The sequence below is a fragment of the Panicum virgatum genome, chromosome 9N, assembly GCF_016808335.1.
Source record: "Panicum virgatum strain AP13 chromosome 9N, P.virgatum_v5, whole genome shotgun sequence".
NCBI lineage: Eukaryota > Viridiplantae > Streptophyta > Magnoliopsida > Poales > Poaceae > Panicum > Panicum virgatum.
In genome coordinates this window covers 43,076,171-43,094,290 of record NC_053153.1, presented here as the reverse complement: position 1 = coordinate 43,094,290, position 18,120 = coordinate 43,076,171, and the positions used below count along the sequence as shown (strand labels likewise).

The 18,120-nt window shown below is 42.8% G+C and overlaps 2 protein-coding genes and 1 long non-coding RNA gene across 3 annotated transcripts; 2 read left to right on the top strand and 1 right to left on the bottom strand.

The window, feature by feature from the left end:
• The first annotated feature begins 413 nt into the window (after positions 1-413).
• On the top strand, positions 414-6,998 carry LOC120690231 (kinesin-like protein KIN-5A). Its single transcript, XM_039972814.1, has 22 exons — positions 414-816; positions 1,045-1,174; positions 1,294-1,452; positions 1,551-2,024; positions 2,127-2,224; positions 2,303-2,459; positions 2,564-2,633; positions 3,172-3,248; positions 3,406-3,459; positions 3,539-3,619; positions 3,708-3,819; positions 4,116-4,202; positions 4,284-4,459; positions 4,539-4,700; positions 4,807-4,914; positions 5,008-5,166; positions 5,263-5,346; positions 5,616-5,821; positions 5,911-6,012; positions 6,126-6,235; positions 6,346-6,497; positions 6,587-6,998. The coding sequence occupies exons 1-22, from the start codon at positions 536-538 to the stop codon at positions 6,803-6,805; spliced, it is 3,258 nt and encodes a 1,085-aa protein (XP_039828748.1). The 5' UTR covers positions 414-535; the 3' UTR covers positions 6,806-6,998.
• A 295-nt stretch (positions 6,999-7,293) lies between these two features.
• LOC120690232 (glucan endo-1,3-beta-glucosidase 10-like) lies at positions 7,294-9,585 on the top strand. The gene is made up of 2 exons (XM_039972815.1): positions 7,294-8,617; positions 9,167-9,585. Exons 1-2 carry the CDS (start codon positions 7,418-7,420, stop codon positions 9,236-9,238), a joined length of 1,272 nt encoding a protein of 423 aa, XP_039828749.1. The 5' UTR covers positions 7,294-7,417; the 3' UTR covers positions 9,239-9,585.
• A 2,877-nt stretch (positions 9,586-12,462) lies between these two features.
• LOC120692556 lies at positions 12,463-14,493 on the bottom strand. The gene is made up of 2 exons (XR_005682668.1): positions 14,287-14,493; positions 12,463-13,861 (listed from the first exon to the last, which is right to left on the bottom strand). It is a non-coding gene; the product is annotated as an uncharacterized LOC120692556 (long non-coding RNA).
• Between the last annotated feature and the right edge of the window lie 3,627 nt (positions 14,494-18,120).

Genomic DNA, 18,120 nt, shown 5'->3' with positions numbered 1-18,120 from the left:
AGCACAAGAGTCGATTTTAAAGTCCAACCCATCTCTTGCGCACGTATCTCATGAGCTTTTATTTATTTTTGTATGTAAAAATTTAATGTTTCTATACCCACAAGAGACAATCTAAAAAATAATTTATTGTAGTATATGTTTTTAAGTGGTGTCTCTAGATGATATGGAAAAGACTTAAAACTCCACTTGTTGCCTTTGCTATGAGTAGTTACGTGACCAAACGAAGCTCTGCTGCGTACAACAACGGTCGGGAAGTTCAAACTTGTTGGAATGCAACGGAACCTAACCAAGTGGGTCCGGTCCAGTCCAGTCCAGTCCGTTGGAGATTTGGAATCCGAGGCCCACCAAGAAGAAGTTCCATTTATTCGTCGTGCCGGCGGCCGGCCACCGTAATCCCCCCCTCCTCTGCCTTTGCGACGCTCCCCCCCCCCCCCCCCCCCCCCTCCCCAATTCAAAATCAACAATCCCCCATTTTCCCCACCTCCGATTCGATCGATCGGCCGGCCGTCGTCGCCTCCCCTCCGCCGACGAGTCCATGGAGTCCTCCGCCTCCGCCTCCACCCCTCGTCGAGGAGGAGCAGCCGTCGACTACGTCTCCATGTCTCCGTCCCCCTCCCACACGCCCAGGAGCTCCTCCGCCCACAAGCCCACCCCAAGGCATCGGGACCGGGATCGGGCCGCTCTGCTCTACAACAGCGGCGGCATCAACGCTGCCCCCACCCAGCAGCAAGAATCCTCCACCCCAAAAGCCGCCGCCGCCACCTCCAAGGGGCCCGGGCCCGGAGGCGTCAACGTCCAGGTCCTGCTCAGATGCAGGTAACTGCCCATACGTTATTTCAATATCGGTTCATCCACCGGTTCCTAATTGAAAATGCATCCGTTAGTTTTTAGGCAGGATCAAGGATCGACTAGTATGCACATTATCTTATCTGTGATGTCACCAATGCTATGCAAGCCCCACTGCTACTGTTTATTACTCCGCTTTATCGTTAATCTCACTCACTATTTGCTCATAAATTCAACCTCACTCACTGCATCGAATAGGCCATTGAGCGAGGAGGAACGACGCACAGGCACACCCGTGGTCATCACTTGCAATGACCAGAGGCGAGAGGTTTCTGTTGCCCAGAACATTGCAAACAAGCAGATTGATCGCACTTTTGTATTCGACAAGGTCACAGCTAACACTACTTGTTATTCATGCGAACTGTCTCCCTGTCCATCTTTTACTTCACACACTTTGTTTCCTATTATACGACATTAGCTCAATCAGCTCATGATAAATACACACAGGTGTTTGGACCAAAGTCTCAACAGCAGGATGTCTTCAACCACGCTGTTGTGCCGCTTGTCAATGAGGTTTTGGACGGTTACAACTGCACAATATTTGCATATGGCCAGACCGGAACTGGCAAAACATACACCATGGAAGGAGGAGGGGGCAAAGCACTGGTAACTATTATTATATTCACATCTCAAACATGTTCCTGATGACACAATTTGTTGCTTCAATTTTGAGTTCATATATAACTCCACCTGCATTTCTCTAGAACGGTGACTTGCCATCTGATGCTGGTGTCATTCCAAGGGCTGTCAAATGCATATTTGATATTCTCGAGGCACAAAGAGCTGAGTACAGCATGAAGGTTTCTTTTCTTGAGTTGTATAATGAGGAACTCACTGACCTTCTCGCTCCAGAGGAATCTAAATTCTCTGACGACAAATCCAAGAAACCTATGGCACTCATGGAGGATGGCAAGGGAGGAGTCCTTGTTAGGGGACTCGAGGAAGAGCTAGTTTCTTCAGCTGCCGAGATCTACAGGATACTGGACAGAGGCTCTGCAAAGAGAAAAACTGCTGAAACTCTTCTCAATAAGCAAAGCAGTCGCTCACACTCTATTTTCTCTATCACCATCCATATTAAGGAATGCACACCTGAGGGTGAGGAAATGATCAAGTGTGGAAAGCTTAATCTCGTTGACCTTGCTGGCTCTGAAAACATATCTAGGTCTGGTGCTAGAGATGTAAGTTTTGTTCTTTCTTTTCCTATCCATGCCTAAATACCATGAATAAGCTCCACTAGTGAGAACTGAGAAATGCTTACACTGTTGCCAACTGTTCTGCAGGGGCGGGCACGCGAAGCAGGAGAAATCAACAAGAGTTTGCTTACACTTGGGCGTGTCATTAATACTCTTGTTGAGCACTCCGGACACATACCATACAGGTCGAGCTATCATTAGCTTTTCTGATGGTTCCTTGTGGAGCTGTTCAGTCATCTGATATTTGGGTGTTATTCGTGCAGGGATAGCAAGTTAACAAGATTGTTAAGAGATTCCTTGGGAGGGAAGACAAAGACTTGCATCATAGCAACCATTGCACCTTCGGTACACTGCCTTGAGGAGACACTAAGCACACTGGATTATGCGCATCGTGCAAAACATATCAAGAATAAGCCAGAGGTTGTGCTTTTCTTTGATATGTCATGCTAACATTAATGCTAAAGCAATCCTTTATTTTTGGTAATTGAATTTTAGTAACATGGTAACATGCCCATGATTTATAGGTCAATCAAAAGATGATGAAATCTGCGCTCATTAGAGATTTGTACCTTGAGATGGACCGTATCAAGCAAGGTATCCTTCTCTTCTTACAAGTGTTCATCATTGCTTGATGTTGAGAATTTCAGAAAATTACAACACGGCCATTTCCTATATAAGCATGTGCAAAAGTTAATCTTGCCCTCTTGAAATAAAGATGAATTGAAGAATAGCTGGTTCCGCGAAACATGCTCACTGCTGGATGAAACTTTTTCTTACTATACAATCCACCAAATTTAGTGAATGCTTCATTCTGTCTTATTTATCTCTTCTGGATTCTGAATTCTTTGACTCAACGTACCTTAACACTGTTAACAAATTAATCCACCTACCCAGTTAAATATACATGAATATCCATGTCATTGAATTGCTTGGCACATTCCCAAATGCAGTGATCACGGATGCCATAAACGCTAGGCCTAGACAGGATGTTTCTAGATTTTGGATCTTCCTAACAAATACAATAAAATCTGCAATCGTTCTCTTTAATCTTCTTGTCCATCAATGTTAAAATCTTCTGAAAGCCACATACTTCGAGTTGCTATATTACTAATTTATTCCCCCTTTTAAACAGAACTATTTGCTGCGAGGGAGAAAAATGGTGTTTATATTCCGAGGGAACAATACTTAGCAGATGAAGCTGAAAAGAAGGTACTACACTCTGTATCACTTATGCGTGTATAGGTTCTGCATATATTTGAATGAATGAGGGTTGGAGGTGCACCTAAGGGTCACCCATTTTCACCCCTATATGCGCACACTAGGTTCTGCATTTTATTCTGTAGTATGTGATTCAGAAAGTTTTCAGGCTCTGACGGAGAAACTGGATCGTTTGGAGCTTGTTTTGGGATCAAAAGATAAGGTACACCTTTAAATCTGTTGGAGAATGTGCAGCTTGCTGAAAAACTAATGCTACAATTCGGAATCTGTACTTGTAACAGCAATTAGATGAACTTCAAGGACTCTATGAATCTCAGAAACTTTTGAGTGCAGATCTAAGTGATAAAATTCAGAGATTACAGGTACACGTGTTGTCTTCTATTATTGTCCTCTGATGATTTCATATTTAATGATGATTGTATTTATTTACATGGTCCCATCGTTATGCAGAAAAAGATGAAAGAAACTGAGTGCACCCTAGCCGATCTTGAAGAGAGATACATGCAGGCAAATGATACAATTAAGGAGAAGCAGTATCTGATAGAAAATCTTCTTAAATCAGGTTATAATTTGTCTTATCAAGGTCATCTTATCATAATAAAGACAATTGATTTCTGTGTGAGTGTGCATACGAAATAAGGTATCTTTTAAGCTTAATTAAACATTTGACAGATTCTCTAGCTTGCAATGTAGAGAATGCTTGTGAGTAATAAAATTCAGCATTGTTTGTTTCTTCCAGTTTTGCCTAGAGGTAGTTGCAAGGTATTCTTTTGTAGTTCCAGAATATGTTCAGGCTTTTGTCTGAAGTTATTGTACTTTACTAGTTCTCTTTTTTCATTTGTTTTTTGATCTCTTCAGAAAAAGTTCTTGTTGGTGAAGCACAAATACTTCGATCCGAGCTGGAGAATACAGCAGGCGATCTATATGGGTTATTTTCAAAATTAGGTTTGTCTCCAATTCCCATTCCTTGCCTAGGTTTGTCTGAAGATATTGTGATTTACATGCGTGCATGTCATCAATTTTCAGAAAGGAAGGAAAAGGTTGAAGATGCAAATAGAAGTATAGTTCAGCATTTCCATTCTCAGCTAACTCAAGACATGAGTGTCTTGCATAGAGCAGTTTCAACCTCGGTCTATCAACAGGAGAGCCTACTAAACTCACTCGAAGAAGAGATGAAATCTTTTCTTTCCTCAAAGGGCAAGGTAAATTAACAAGCGAACATGTGGTCATCAGTGTAACCTCTATTTGCACATGTTTAAACATGCCACCACATTTTCTTAGGCTGCTGGAGGACTTCAAGAGCATGTAAGAAAGCTCAAAGAGACCGTCGATTCTAGGATAGTAGAATTGCATGGTTTTGCAAATGAACTCAAGCACAAATCTCAGTTGAGCTTTGGAAACCTTAATTCGCAAGTTATCACACATACATCTGGCCTTGAGGATGTAAGTACTTAATTATCCAGTTATTCTCTTACATTGTGCTGACCATCTTGAATGTTATTCCCTTCAAAATTATTTTGTGAACACATATTAATAATCCTTGGTGCAGTGCATGAGGGGCCTGTTGGTTGATGCTGACCAATTACTCGTTGAACTTCAAAATGGGCTTTCTCAGCAAGAAATGAGCTTTGGTACATTTATTGAGCAGCAGCATGAGGTTCATCATTAATCACAATGCTTGCTTTTTTACCCATTTAATATTCTCTACTGTTATTTCAGTAGTTTTAAGAAAAAAAATGAACTCATACAGGAACTCTCCAGAAACTTAGCGAGAATGAAGTCTGTTTCTGCAACTACAATGAACTTCTTCAGAACAATAGACTCTCATGCTTTGGAGCTCAAGAAGGTTTTGGAAGAATCACAGATGGCACATCAGAAGCAACTCTTCCAGCTTCAGAAGAAGTTTGAGGTAATCTTCTGTTGCAGTCACATATTTTATAGGTTTCTCACTAGTATGTGAAGACCTTTTTAGGATTTGTTATCTGATGACATGAAATTGATTCAGGTCATTGTTGCTGATGAAGAGAAGTACTTGATGGAGAAGGTAGCAGGGCTACTGGCAGAATCAAATGCTAGAAAGAAAAATGTGGTACGCATATTCTGCTCCACAGTATTAGCATGATTTTTCTTCATAAGTTCCATTCCCTCTCAAACTTCATCTGTTTCAATATCTGTACAATGCCAAACAAATAGTGTACATGTCCCTGCTTGGGAACTTGTGGCCACAAGCCAAAACATATTTGCATATTGTTATTGGATCATACTAGTCAAATTTCTTCAAAGAGAATCATCCCTCTACTTGTTAACTGCTGAAAACGAGATACTGATACGAGTTTGATATGTGTGCCATTTCACTAGGTTCGAGATGATATATGCAGCCTCAATAGGACAGCTTCTGAGCGTTCTGACAACTTACAAACTGAAACTACCAAGCTTCAAGATTTCACATCTGCTATGAAAGAGCAATGGGAAGCCTACATGCAGAGAGCTGAAGAGGCATTCCAGCAAAACGTATCGTCTATTGAACAGAAGAGGTGTTTCTTGGCAGAGAATCTTGAGCAATGGTAAGTTGTCTGTTTCTGACAGTTCAATTGTTGTTTTTATCAGAATCTTGAAACACGCCAACAAACACATCACACATACGATTCTACAGCAAGGCAAGGGTAGAATCGTGCTCAGGACAATGGAGTACTGCTCAAAATTCAGTATTAGCCCTTGCAAGAAGCCATGCAGAAGCCACCAGTTCACTCATAAGGTAACTAATAATAACAATCTAAACTGTTCTGTTGTTTAATAAATTGTTTGAAGAGAAGCAACTCGAACTTGATTGCTGTATGCTAAACATGCACGTGTTCCTTTTTTATGAAGTGATGTAACCGAGGAGAGCAACCAACTTAATGCAAGATTTTCATCTGCTGTCATGGCTGGATTTGAAGATAACGATGTTACAAGCAAATATCTCCTTTGTTCTATGGACGGTACTATTTCTACCTGTTGCCTCTTTTGTCGCAAACTAGTACGGAGTATGCCGTATGTGTATTGCTTTGTCTAAATTTCCTATATATGCTTATCCATTTTGTTTTGTCAGATTCATTAAAGTTGGACCATGGCATTTGCGAAAATGTCAAATCTATCACGATGACATCCAGAGCAGAACTCCATGACTTGCAACGTGGTCACTGTGAGAAGACAAAAGTAATCACAGGGAATGCCGACACATCTCTAGGAGATGATTATACGGTTAGCAATATTGTATTAGTTTGTTTACTTTGTCGCACATGATGGTCCCTTGCTTTTTTAATTACAAGCTCTCTGTGTTTACGGATCAGGTGGATGAAGTGACTTGTTCAACACCAAGAAGGCGCGAGATTAAGATTCCGAGCAGCCAATTGATCGGGGAGTTGGTAACCCCACCTCTTGAGGATCTGGCGAAGGCATTCTGGGACAGCAGAACACCGACGAAGCTTGACCTAAATGGAAATGGGAAGCAGAGCCTGTTAGGATCGACTCCAGAAAACCAGAGAGCCCCTCTCGCCGCGATTAACTAGGAAGGAGTATATTACTGTATACATAAGATAAATGTGGTAATGTTAAGTGGTGGTCTCGTATGGGCTCTTGGGAACAAATTTATAAAATCCACTGTATTGGGAAGATCAATTAATTCTGGAGCCTTCCATGGGCGGTCAGGCTTAATGAAATTTGCTATGAGTATGAGATGATCAAGTGACATATTTTTGCTAATAGATTGGAGACATGACCCATCTGCAATGACCAGCATAATCTGCGCCATCACCACCGAATGTTTTCCAATCAAAAAGTTGAAGGCCCACTCAACCCTGCCTGTGTTGCCCCCAGTGAGGCCCAATTATTTAGAATGCAAGCCCACTGGTCAAAAGGGTATTACTACGATTGTAATTTGCCTGGCTCTAGCCAGGAAAAACAGAACAGAGTGGGTAGTCAGACTCTGTTCCCTCCTTCCTCCACTTGAAAAATTGACTCTATTACCTCCCACCAATGACCAACAGCCCCCCCCCCCCCCCCCAAACGCTCCAAGCCAAATTCCTCCAGCTCACTCGCACGCTCTCGCTCTTCCCACTCGCCCACTCGCTCCAAGCCACCTGATCCAAGAGCTCGAGCTCCTCCCTGCCTCTGCGACCACAATGCCCTCACGCGCAATGGCGGCGCTCATCCCTCTCCTGCCAGCCCTGCTCCTCCTGCTCCCGTCCACCCCGGAGGCCACGTCCTCGGCGCTGCTGGGCATCAGCTACGGCCGCGTTGGCAACAACCTCCCGCCGGCCACCTCCGTGCCGCGGATCCTCGCCTCCCTCGGTGTCGGCCGCGTCCGCCTCTACGACGCCGACCCCGCCACCATCCGCGCCTTCGCCAACACGGGCGTCGAGCTCGCCGTTGGCGTCCCGGACGAGTGCCTCGCGGCGGTCTCCACCCCCACCGGCGCCGCCTCCTGGGTCCGCTCCAACATTGCCCCCGCGCTCCCGGCCACCAAGATCGCCTTCCTCACCGTCGGCAACGAGGTGCTCACCGGCGCCAACAGCTCCTCGCTGTCCAGGTACCTCCTCCCGGCGATGCAGTGCCTCCACGACGCGCTCGCGCAGGCCGGCCTCGACAAGAAGATCGCCGTCACCACCGCGCACAACCTCGGCGTGCTGGCGACGTCGTACCCACCCTCGTCGGCCTACTTCCGCAAGGACCTCCTCCCGGTGCTCTGCCCCATCCTCGACTTCCACGCGCGCGCCGGCTCGCCGTTCCTCGTCAATGCGTACCCCTACTTCGCCTACGCCGAGGAGCCCACCGGCGTGGAGCTCGAGTACGCGCTGCTGGAGCCCGGCCACGCCGGCGTCGCCGACCCGGGGTCCGGGCTGCACTACACCAACATGCTCGCCGCGCAGGTGGACGCCGTGTACCACGCCATCGGGGCGGCCAACAGCGCGGCGGCGCGGGCCGTGGAGGTGCGCGTGTCCGAGACCGGGTGGCCGTCGGCGGGCGACGCCAACGAGACCGGCGCCACGCCGCAGAACGCCGCGAGATACAACGGCAACGTGATGCGGCTCGTGGCCCAGGGGAAGGGCACGCCGCTGCGCCCGTCGATGCCGCTGCGCGTCTACATGTTCGCGCTCTTCAACGAGAACATGAAGCCCGGGCCGGCCTCCGAGCGCAACTACGGGCTCTTCAAGCCCGACGGCACGCCGGCGTACGAGCTCTCCTACCGCCTGCCGCAGGACAACAACACCTCCTCCGGCAGCAGCAGCGGCATTGCCGGCGGTGGCGTGTACAATGGCCACGGCTACGGATCGGAGAACGGCGGATACTACAGCATCTCGGCCGCCGGCAAGGCAACAATGGTGAGCTCTGCTTCGCTATACTCTCCTCTCGCTAGTTCTGACATGATTGTGTTTGGTATGACGATGAAACATTTTAATAAAAAGGCTAATCTTGTATTCATTGGTAAGTTTGTTAGGATGATGTTCACTTCGTTTTGTTGCAATATTGTTTTAAGAAAAAAATTAGAGAAAATTTGAAAAGATTTATAATCAGTAGGGGACTTGCATCCTGTTTTTTAAAAAATGAAAAGATTTAGCGTCATGACTACAAGTTTCAACATTGTGTGATTGAATGACATAAAGGAACATTCTACAAGTTTCAACATTGAGTGATTGAGAAATGAGAACATGACTTCAAAACAGTAATGTGAGATTTTGCATATTCTGTTACGAACTTACGGCCAGCCAGAGAATGAATATGAGTGATCAATCAGAGATACCTGTAATCATCAGAGAGCAATTCTCCAGTAGCCTATCTGTCTGATGTCCTTCCAATTGGAACTTTGCCCCAAGTTTTTCTCATCTGCTGAGTTGTTGCCCCTTGTCTGTGCTTGTGCTTGCTCTTGCTAGGGTTGGTGGACATGGGCACAGGCAGCTGCGGCAGCATGTGTAGTTGTCCTGGTGATGCAATTGTGGCTGTGAGCAGATCACGCGATGTGGTTGGATGGATGGAAGCCTCTGGTTTCTAATGGAGTCCGAGGCTGGTAGGGCCACAGTGGGGAAGAACCGCTGCTGCTGTCGACAAAGGCATTGATCATGGTGATGAACAAAGGTTGTTGTAATTGAGGTGCCCTTGTAGTTGGCGGTAAGCTAATGCGTTTAGCCGGTGCCATTAAACTAATTATCTTTTTAATGTTTGTTGTTTTGAGATTTAGATCTTTTTTTGAGGTGAGGGTACTAATACGAGTGGAATGAAGTATTCCACTTGGAATTGTGTAAAAGTGTCTTGGTAATGACTCATAAAAAATGGATCACATGGAGAACATGTATCACCTGGTCTTTTATTTCAAACAGCTCCGCGTATTGGAACAGACTACTAAAATCCAATTATTTCCTTCTTCGTTTAGCTCGATAAGATGGAGGTGTGTTTTGGTGATCACCAAAAAAATTTTGCTAATGGAGATTGGGTTGGTAATCTGCTATAGCATATATAATTATGAAAAATAGTTTATGGTATTGGAAAGAGAGATGAATAATCTGCTGATGATGCTCCAAAAAGCTTCTGAACCCTTGACAAACCAAAAGAAAAGAAAAGGAAATGAAGAAGTTTTTTATGTAGGCTAAACTGAAGCGGACTAAATCGATACTGTGCCTTTTGATTATCATCTATGAGGCGAATCCTTTTGTACTTCTCATAAAAGGTGTGATTTAAGATAACTTTACAAACTAGCTTATTAGAAAAGAAGACATTATTAACATAATAAGGAAAGCTTGCCACCGCCACCTTTTTGTTTGAAACATTAGCATAAAAAAGGATGCTAGTGCTTTTGAGGTGCAGCCTGAACTGAACTGAACTGAACTGGAGGAATATATGCGGTGATGTTGTGCCTTTTGCTTGCTCGTCAGCAGGAAAATGGACCCGTTACTTTAGGAGTGTATAAATAGTGATAAAAGAAACTCAGCTTTAGCCTTTAGGTGCTTGTTTTTAACGAGTTCTAAGGGCGCGTTTAGTTCCCAAAAAATTTCACCCAAAAATTTTCACCTCCTCTTAAACACATGTATGAAGTACTAAATGTAATTAAATAACAAAATTAATTACACAGTTTGGATGTACATGACGAGACGAATCTTTTAAAACTAATTAGTGCATGATTAGCCATAAGTGCTACAGTAACCCGCATGTGTTAATGGCGCGGTCAAAAGCCTCAAAAGATTCGTCTCATGGTTTCAAGTGAGTTCTGAAAATTAGTTTTTTAATTAGTGTCCGAAAAATCTTCCCGACATCCGGTCAAAATGCTGATTTGACATCCAAAAATTTTTGGATGGGGAACTAAACGCGCCCTAAGAAAGCTACTGCTAGTACTTGTTTCTTGGCAACTTTGGATCCGGACAATGGTCATCCATCAACTGCAGCGCAGGAACAGAGAATAGTTTAGTGGAGTAGGAGGAAGGGGCCGCCCGATTGAATCTTTGGGATGAGATGGCCCGTCACGTGCGTTGTCTCCTGTCAGCGGGCGCTGCTTTCTCCTTTTGAATCCCGATGGCGCTGTCCTCCTGTAATGCTGCTGATGTTACCTGTGCACTGACTGACCTGTACGAGCACAAATCAACCTGCAGGTGCAGGTCGTGCTCACCGCGTGCGTGCCGCGGCTAATCTCTGCGGATCTGCTCCTAAGAGTCTAATCTCTTCTCGGCACTATTTTATTGTGCTTGCCTCATCCTTAATTCAAATATATGTACTATTTCTCTAAAATGGTTGAAGAAGTAATACAAATATTTGAACTAAAAAGGGCTAGAAATGCACCTAAGATTCACCCATTTGCACCTCTAGCTGAGATGAAGTTCTAAGAGACATCCGAATGAAACACAACAAACAAACAAGAATGGTAAGTCACATCCTTAAGCAAAATGGAGTGGCGTGTGGAACATAGGAAAAGGATAACAAAACCAATTCAACATGTATAAAGTAATTCATAATCAAAGTTTGAAATATTAGTTGAATTCCAGCACAATAAGTCAGTTATTTGTGATGAGAAAGTAGTCGATGAGATCTAAGAATCAAGTGTGTGTTGTCTATTGTGATTACCTTTGTTACTCCCTTCGCTTCTAATACTTTTGAATACTTGTTGTTTGAGCTTTCTTATATTCTTTCGGAAAATGCATGACATCCAAGAAGTCTTGGGCATCTACTCTTTTCGTGTTTTCTTACACTTGTTAAATAAAATGTTGCTACTCCTATAAATGAATGAATAAATAAATAAATCTCATACTATAACAATAATGAAGGGTAATAATATCTTTTGATATATTTTAAAATCATGATCCATAGCTCTAAAACAAAATTGTTTTCATTTGCCGGGAGTACCACGTTCCATAACAAATAAACAATAAAATTAATGACTGACAGACATTTGAAGACTCCTATCAAAATTCATTTTTGTTTACACCTTCGCACTCTGTTGGTACATAGTCCCTCCATTCTTTTTTGATAGTCTTATTTTCAAAATTAAATTATTCTCTTTTGATAGTCATATTTGAGTTGACATCTTATTTACTTAAAAAAAAAGAGTTGGCATCTTAGGAATAGTAGAGGCGATTGCTCAATTCATGTTCAGAGTAACTTTTCTAAAAAAAGATTGGTATATGTATAGATAATATCGAAACCGAGAAGTCGTAATTAATAAGAATATAAGCACAAAGTTCTTGTTTTGGTCATTGTACCAAGATGAAATAGACTATTAAAAGAAGAATATTTGCCGGTACTATTGTTGTGCCCGTGTAGCTTACTGGGTCCATACACTAATAATAGTAAACATTTGAATTATGTTGTGTAGAACAGATTTGACGGTTCATCTTACCAGGTCCGCCTGTACTATTGTTGTGCCCGTGTAGCTTACTGGGTCCGCTTGTACTATTGTTGTGCTTGTTAACGTTTTCGGGTCAGAGTGCTGTCAGGTTGTACTGTTAGACTTGGCTTTTGGGTTGTATTGAAGTGTTTTGGCCTCTCTATTGACCTATGTGGGTTGGCTGTTCAACGTTGAGCCCAAAACAAACCAATAACCCAAAAAAACTAATAGCCCAGATCAATATAAAACATATCAAGCCTTCGGCGCTGAATTTAAACTTATATAATGACTTTACAGCTAAACAAGACGAAATTATGGTATTGCAAAACACTATAAAATCAGCATTAAAGAGTTGTAATTAAAAACAATGTAAAAAGATATAATTAAAAAGCCTAATAGACATGACATGACTGCATATTGCAGACAAGTCTCCTATGTTGTAGTGCACGTAGGCCCAATAGACATCACTAAAAAAAGAAAAAAGGTCCAACATACATTAGTGCAATGCCTCCCAGCTAGAACTATTGTACAGGGAATGCAATATAATGTGACAACAATGTTAAGAAAATGGGGAACACACAAATACAAGTAATGCAATGTCTCTAGCAATATCTACAATCTGCAATGAACAAGAAAACATCATTAATTCAGTAGCACAAATTGTTTGGTAAGATGCTAACCTAACATGTTTAGTTGTACACACACACACACACACTAGGAATGTGAAACAAAATTTGTGAAACTGGTTATTCTTCAATTTGCAAAGTTCAAGCAGATTATGATATTTATTATTGTTTCTGACATGCAGGAGCAAGATAGAAGATGCACATCAACAAACAATGAAGTTACTTGTCGACAAGAACAAAGAAGATGCCGACAAAATAAAGATAACATTATTTCATATTCCATTGAATAACAAATATATGTCAGATTGGAATGCAAATCAATTTTCAAAGGTTACTCACAAAAAAATCATTTCATTATACTATTGAAAGAGACCATAAAATTATTTTATGATGTATGAATAATCATGTATTACAGATAATAGATAATGAAATGGAAGGGAGACATAATTATCATGGTAGGTCACGAAGTAAGCAACTAATCTATTAAAAACACACAATCCGAAAAGTTCAAGGAAGGAATCAAATACAAATTGATAAGATATGCAAGGGTAAAAGTATATCTGAAAATGAGAAACCGCATAATAGAAAGCCCACATAACAAAAACCCCGTAGTGAAAAATGCTAAGTCAAATCTTTGCAGAAAAGGAGTTATTCACCTGAGTTCTCCCTTTATCAAATTGTTAACTCTGGTGTTGCAATTCCATAAAGTAACATATTAGGTATGACACATTCACCTTGAAAAAACAAGTGCAACCACAAGAGTAGAAAAGGGAATTAGCCACATACCTCGCAATCAAACCACAAATCAGTAAACACAAAGGGGCAACCTCAAAAGCAAATCCTGAATGTGACTTTAACAGACCTCATCGCAGGCAAAAAAATGTCAAAGTAGGTGAAACAATGGTGCTTGAATTGTTGAAGACAAAAATAGTAGGCATAGCATATAAAAGAGCTAGTATTATAGTTCAGGATCCACACAAAGCTAGCACTGCAGAAATATAAAACAAAAAGAAATCCTTCTAATGCTCACACCTTTTCTCGTAAAACCCACATTTTCTTAGGAAGCGAAGCAACCTCTTCTCTTTGTGTGACTCCTTCTTAGGGTGTGATTCCATCGGGCTTCCTAGTTGAGTCTGCATTGCCATATGGTGTTCAAAAAGCTTGACCCTCTACCTTCTCACATGTATAGCATACAATATATCATATTTTACAGAGCTTGGAAATTACACTATTAAACGAGGGTGTAATTCTAGAGTAAGTTACTTGTAGGTTTCTAACCATTAATCAGGAGTGCTAACTAACGAAAAATAAAAGTGGCCAATCAACAATCAAATTATATGCAAGACCACACTACTAATTAACAAAAACAAGAGTTAATATATCAAACTAATAGTTCAATAGCCTCTAAATGCTTATATGGTAACCAAAATAGGAATGCAAAACTCTGAAACTAAAGTATGTGCAGGAAGGACTCTAAAACCCAAAGTATGTTCATGTAACATTAAAAAGTATAGTAAATTCTAAGATGAATATTTGCAGCAAAGGAGAAATTTTTCACCTGCGTTCTCCCTACCTCAACTCATCAACTCCACTCCTGCAATCCTGGAAAGTAATGGGTTAGGAAGAAACTAAAATACTTGGGTATATTTGGCATTGTCGGTGTTTACCGCCAAGCCTGCTCAGGGATACCCTTAGCAGTAAGGTTTGTAGGTAGGGATCGATTGCTCTGGAACTCAGTGGTGCAAGGAACACAAAGATTTAGACAGGTTCGGGCCGTGAGTTGCGTAATACCCTACATCATGTGTGGTTGTTTGTATTGCCTTAGGTGTTGATGTTTTGAGGGGGTCCCTGCCCGTCCTTATATATCCGGGGGGGGGACAGGGTTACATGGAAAGCCCTGGCCGAGTACAGTTGGAGTCCTACTACAACACAATCGGGTAGTTTCTTTTGTACTGCAGCTAGTTCTATGCCTATTCGGGTATTTACAAGAGAGGTAAGATACATCCATGATCTATTCCTTACTCTAGAACATTCTATGCCTACATGCAGTCCCACTGTCCCGGGTCTGACAAGCCCTCGAGCTCTTCATAACCGAGTCCTGCAGGCGTCGAGTACTTGGACGGGCGCCTTCGAGTACTTCAAGTAGTCAGAATATCTTCTGGGCATTTCTTCAGATATGTCGAGTAGTCCTTCAAGTACTTCCGGTTGCTTCGAGGCTGTGAGGTGCTCATGCCCCAAAATCTTGATCATATATGGTGCGCGAAGTACTCGGGCTCCATATGGAGTAGCCCCCGAGCCTTAGGTTGAATCGCAGAATCAGGCTGAGGGTCACTTCAGTCTATTTCCTTTATTATTTTCTAAAAAATTTGAAAAATAAATCTCTGATGCACATATCTCGCAGTCCCCAAGCCTTAAATCAAAATCCCTTATACTGCGGGTAGCCCCCGAGCAAAGATTTGGAATTAAGGATTTAAGATGTGGCATCAGATTTTATTCTTCAGAATATTTGCAGGATTCATCAGATCCGATATCCGAAAAGACCTCTTTTTCGGGTAAAAAATTCTAGAAAAATGATACGATTGGATACACCACACTGATTGCACCCGAAATAACTTCAGAAATAAACCCAGGATGTACGGCTCTTTACTGTATGCTCACGTGGGATGTTACTGTATGGAGAATATGTATTATTGCGTCCTTGAATGCTGCCACTGTAGCGTCACGGGTTGTCCTCCAGTAAGGTCCCTTGTGGCTATAAAAGGTCGGTGAGAGGCTATTGCCAGAAGCACCATTGTTCAGAAGCTATGGCTTACTTTTGGTGTTCTTTCTCTCGCCCTCCTGAAGTTTGTGTAGTTCTTTCCAACAAAAGATGCTAGAAGAGAACTTGCGAGTTACAAAAGAAGTCCCTGCTACCTCATCCTGCAACCCCAATGCTCTCATCGGATCCATTTTGGACATCATGTCCTTGCATATTCCAATGAGGCAGGTTTGGGGTCGATGGGTTGAGTCTTGTTGTGTCACATCCATGGGGTTGCCTGTTTCTGGGTGCCCAAGAACTGATATCTCTGGTAAGGAGACTTAATCTTATCACAATGTATTCAGGGAGAAGGAGAAATTTCTCCACAAGATGCTACAAGAGATCTTGTGAGGCGATTACTGTAATCTGCCTCCAAACTCTTGAAACTTTTCTCCCAGAATACAAATATCATTATTCCCTTGATGGGAATAACAAGTTTGTACTTTGTCATGGCCTCGGGCCGATCTAGCTGCAGCAAGCGTCGACTAGAAGCTCCAAGAGATCCAGGCGGTACGCATGTAGGTCCGAGTCATTGTAAAGCTAGTTAGGAAAAATGTACTCGATTTGTAATATTGAGTAGTTGTACTGTGTCGAGTACTTTTCCTTGTTCTGGAATGTAATCCCAGTTGAGGAAAGAAGAATCGAGTAGTTGTCCAGGGATGTAAGTGTTTTTTTTTCTAGAATGTAATCGTAGAAAAAGGAAATGTCTCAAAAAATCCTGTTTTTTCCGCGATTTGCAACGGTCTGTTGGCCTGTTTGGTGTTTTTTTACCATGTTGCCACTGCCATTATAAAATCAAACGATAACTAGATTTTACCCCACCGGCCGCCATTTACTTTTGGGTCAGTTGGATCCATGCCACTACAATTTCACGATTTTTGATTTCATGTTGAAATCCATGCCATTGAGTGGCATGATTTTCAACGTGAAACCCAATTTCACGGAGTTGTGGTGGCATGAATCGAATTTTCCCTTACTTTTACTACTTAGATCTGTTCTTGCCCTCAAGCCCCCAGATCTAAAGTTCTTGCTCCTCCTTGCTTCCCAACCTCCCTTAGGGTTTCCATCAGTGTATGCGCGTGAAGCGTTCTATAGATTTCCGAATGGCTCCCAAGAAATCGAGCAAAACGGAAGGGTGTGGCTGCAGAGCCAACCCGTGAAGAAGGATGGATGGCAAGTAAGTGCTCTGAATCCGACCTTGGATCCTTAGTTTTTGCTGGTCTTCTACCGGAGAAATCTGTCATCCAATGGCGTCCTGCCTTGGGTGAGGATCGTCCATATGAGAATACGGGCGAAATCGTTGCTTTCGCTCCTTGTTTGGAACGGGGATTGGGGTTTGCTTGTTCATTTTTCTTTTCTGGGCTCCTGCATTACTGCAGGATCCAGCTCCACCATTTAACCCCCAATTCCTTTGTTCACATTTCCATCTTCGTGCATTTGTGTGAAGCTTTTCTAGGCATCGAGCCCCATTTTGAGCTCTTTCGATTCCTTTTTCACTTGAAACCGCAGCCGGATTCCTACATTTTAGATGTAGTAGGAGGTGTGGGTCTTCAGCTTAGACAGGGGAAGGATAAAGTTTATATCCCCTATAGGCTTAGTAATAAAGTAATCGACTAGAAACCCAAGTGGTTCTATGTCGAGAACCAATGGGAGAGTGTCGGTGTTTACCGCCAAGCCTGCTCAGGGATACTCTTAGCAGTAAGGTTTGTAGGTAGGGATCGACTACTCTGGAACTCGATGGTACAAGGAACACAAAGATATAGACAGGTTCGGGCCGCGAGTTTGCGTAATACCCTACGTCCTGTGTGGTTTGTGTTGCCTTAGGTGTTGATGATTGTTTGGAGGGGGTCCCTGCCCGCCCTTATATATCCGGGAGGACATGTTTACATGGAAAGTCCTAGCCGAGTACAGTTGGAGTCTTACTATAATACAATCAGGTAGTTTCCTTTGTACTGCAGCTAGTTCTACGCCTATTCGGGCAGTTACAAAAGTGGTAAGGTACATCATGAGCTATCCCTTACTCTAGAACATTCTATGTCTATAAGCAGTCCCGCTGTCCCGAGTCTGACAAGCCCCCGAGCTCTTCGTACCCGAGTCCTGCAGGCGTCGAGTACTTGGCTGGGCATCTTCGAGTACTTCAATTAGTCAGAACATGCTTCTGGTTGCTTCTGGGCCTTTCTTCAGATACGTCGAGTAGTCCTTCAAGTACTTCCGGTTGCTCCGAGGCTGTGAGGTGCTCAAGCCCTGAAATCCTGATCATATATGGTGCGCGAAGTACTCGCGCTCCATACGGAGTAGCCCCTGAGCCTTAGGTTGAATCGCAGAATCAGACTGAGGGCCATTTCATTCTTTTTCCTTTAATATTTTCTAAAAAATTTGAAAAATAAATCTTTGATGCACGTATCCCGCAGCCCCCGAGCCTTAAATCAAAATTCTTTTTACTGCGGGTAGCCCCCGAGCATAGATTTGGAATTAAGGATTCAAGACGTGACATCAGATTTTATCCTTCAGATTATTTGCAAGATTCATCAGATCCGGAATCCGAAAAGACCTCTTTTTTTTGGTAAAATCCCAGAAAAATGATACAATTGGATA

Excerpts from the sequence above, each read along its gene's own strand:
- LOC120690231 (XM_039972814.1), top strand. The coding sequence starts at position 536 with ATGGAGTCCTCCGCCTCCGCCTCCACCCCTCGTCGAGGAGGAGCAGCC. Across the intron at positions 3,460-3,538 it reads TTTTGGGATCAAAAGATAAG|CAATTAGATGAACTTCAAGG; the intron begins GTACACCTTTAA and ends TACTTGTAACAG. Across the intron at positions 6,013-6,125 it reads GCCACCAGTTCACTCATAAG|TGATGTAACCGAGGAGAGCA; the intron begins GTAACTAATAAT and ends TTTTTTATGAAG.
- LOC120690232 (XM_039972815.1), top strand. The coding sequence starts at position 7,418 with ATGCCCTCACGCGCAATGGCGGCGCTCATCCCTCTCCTGCCAGCCCTG. Across the intron at positions 8,618-9,166 it reads CCGCCGGCAAGGCAACAATG|GGTTGGTGGACATGGGCACA; the intron begins GTGAGCTCTGCT and ends TGCTCTTGCTAG.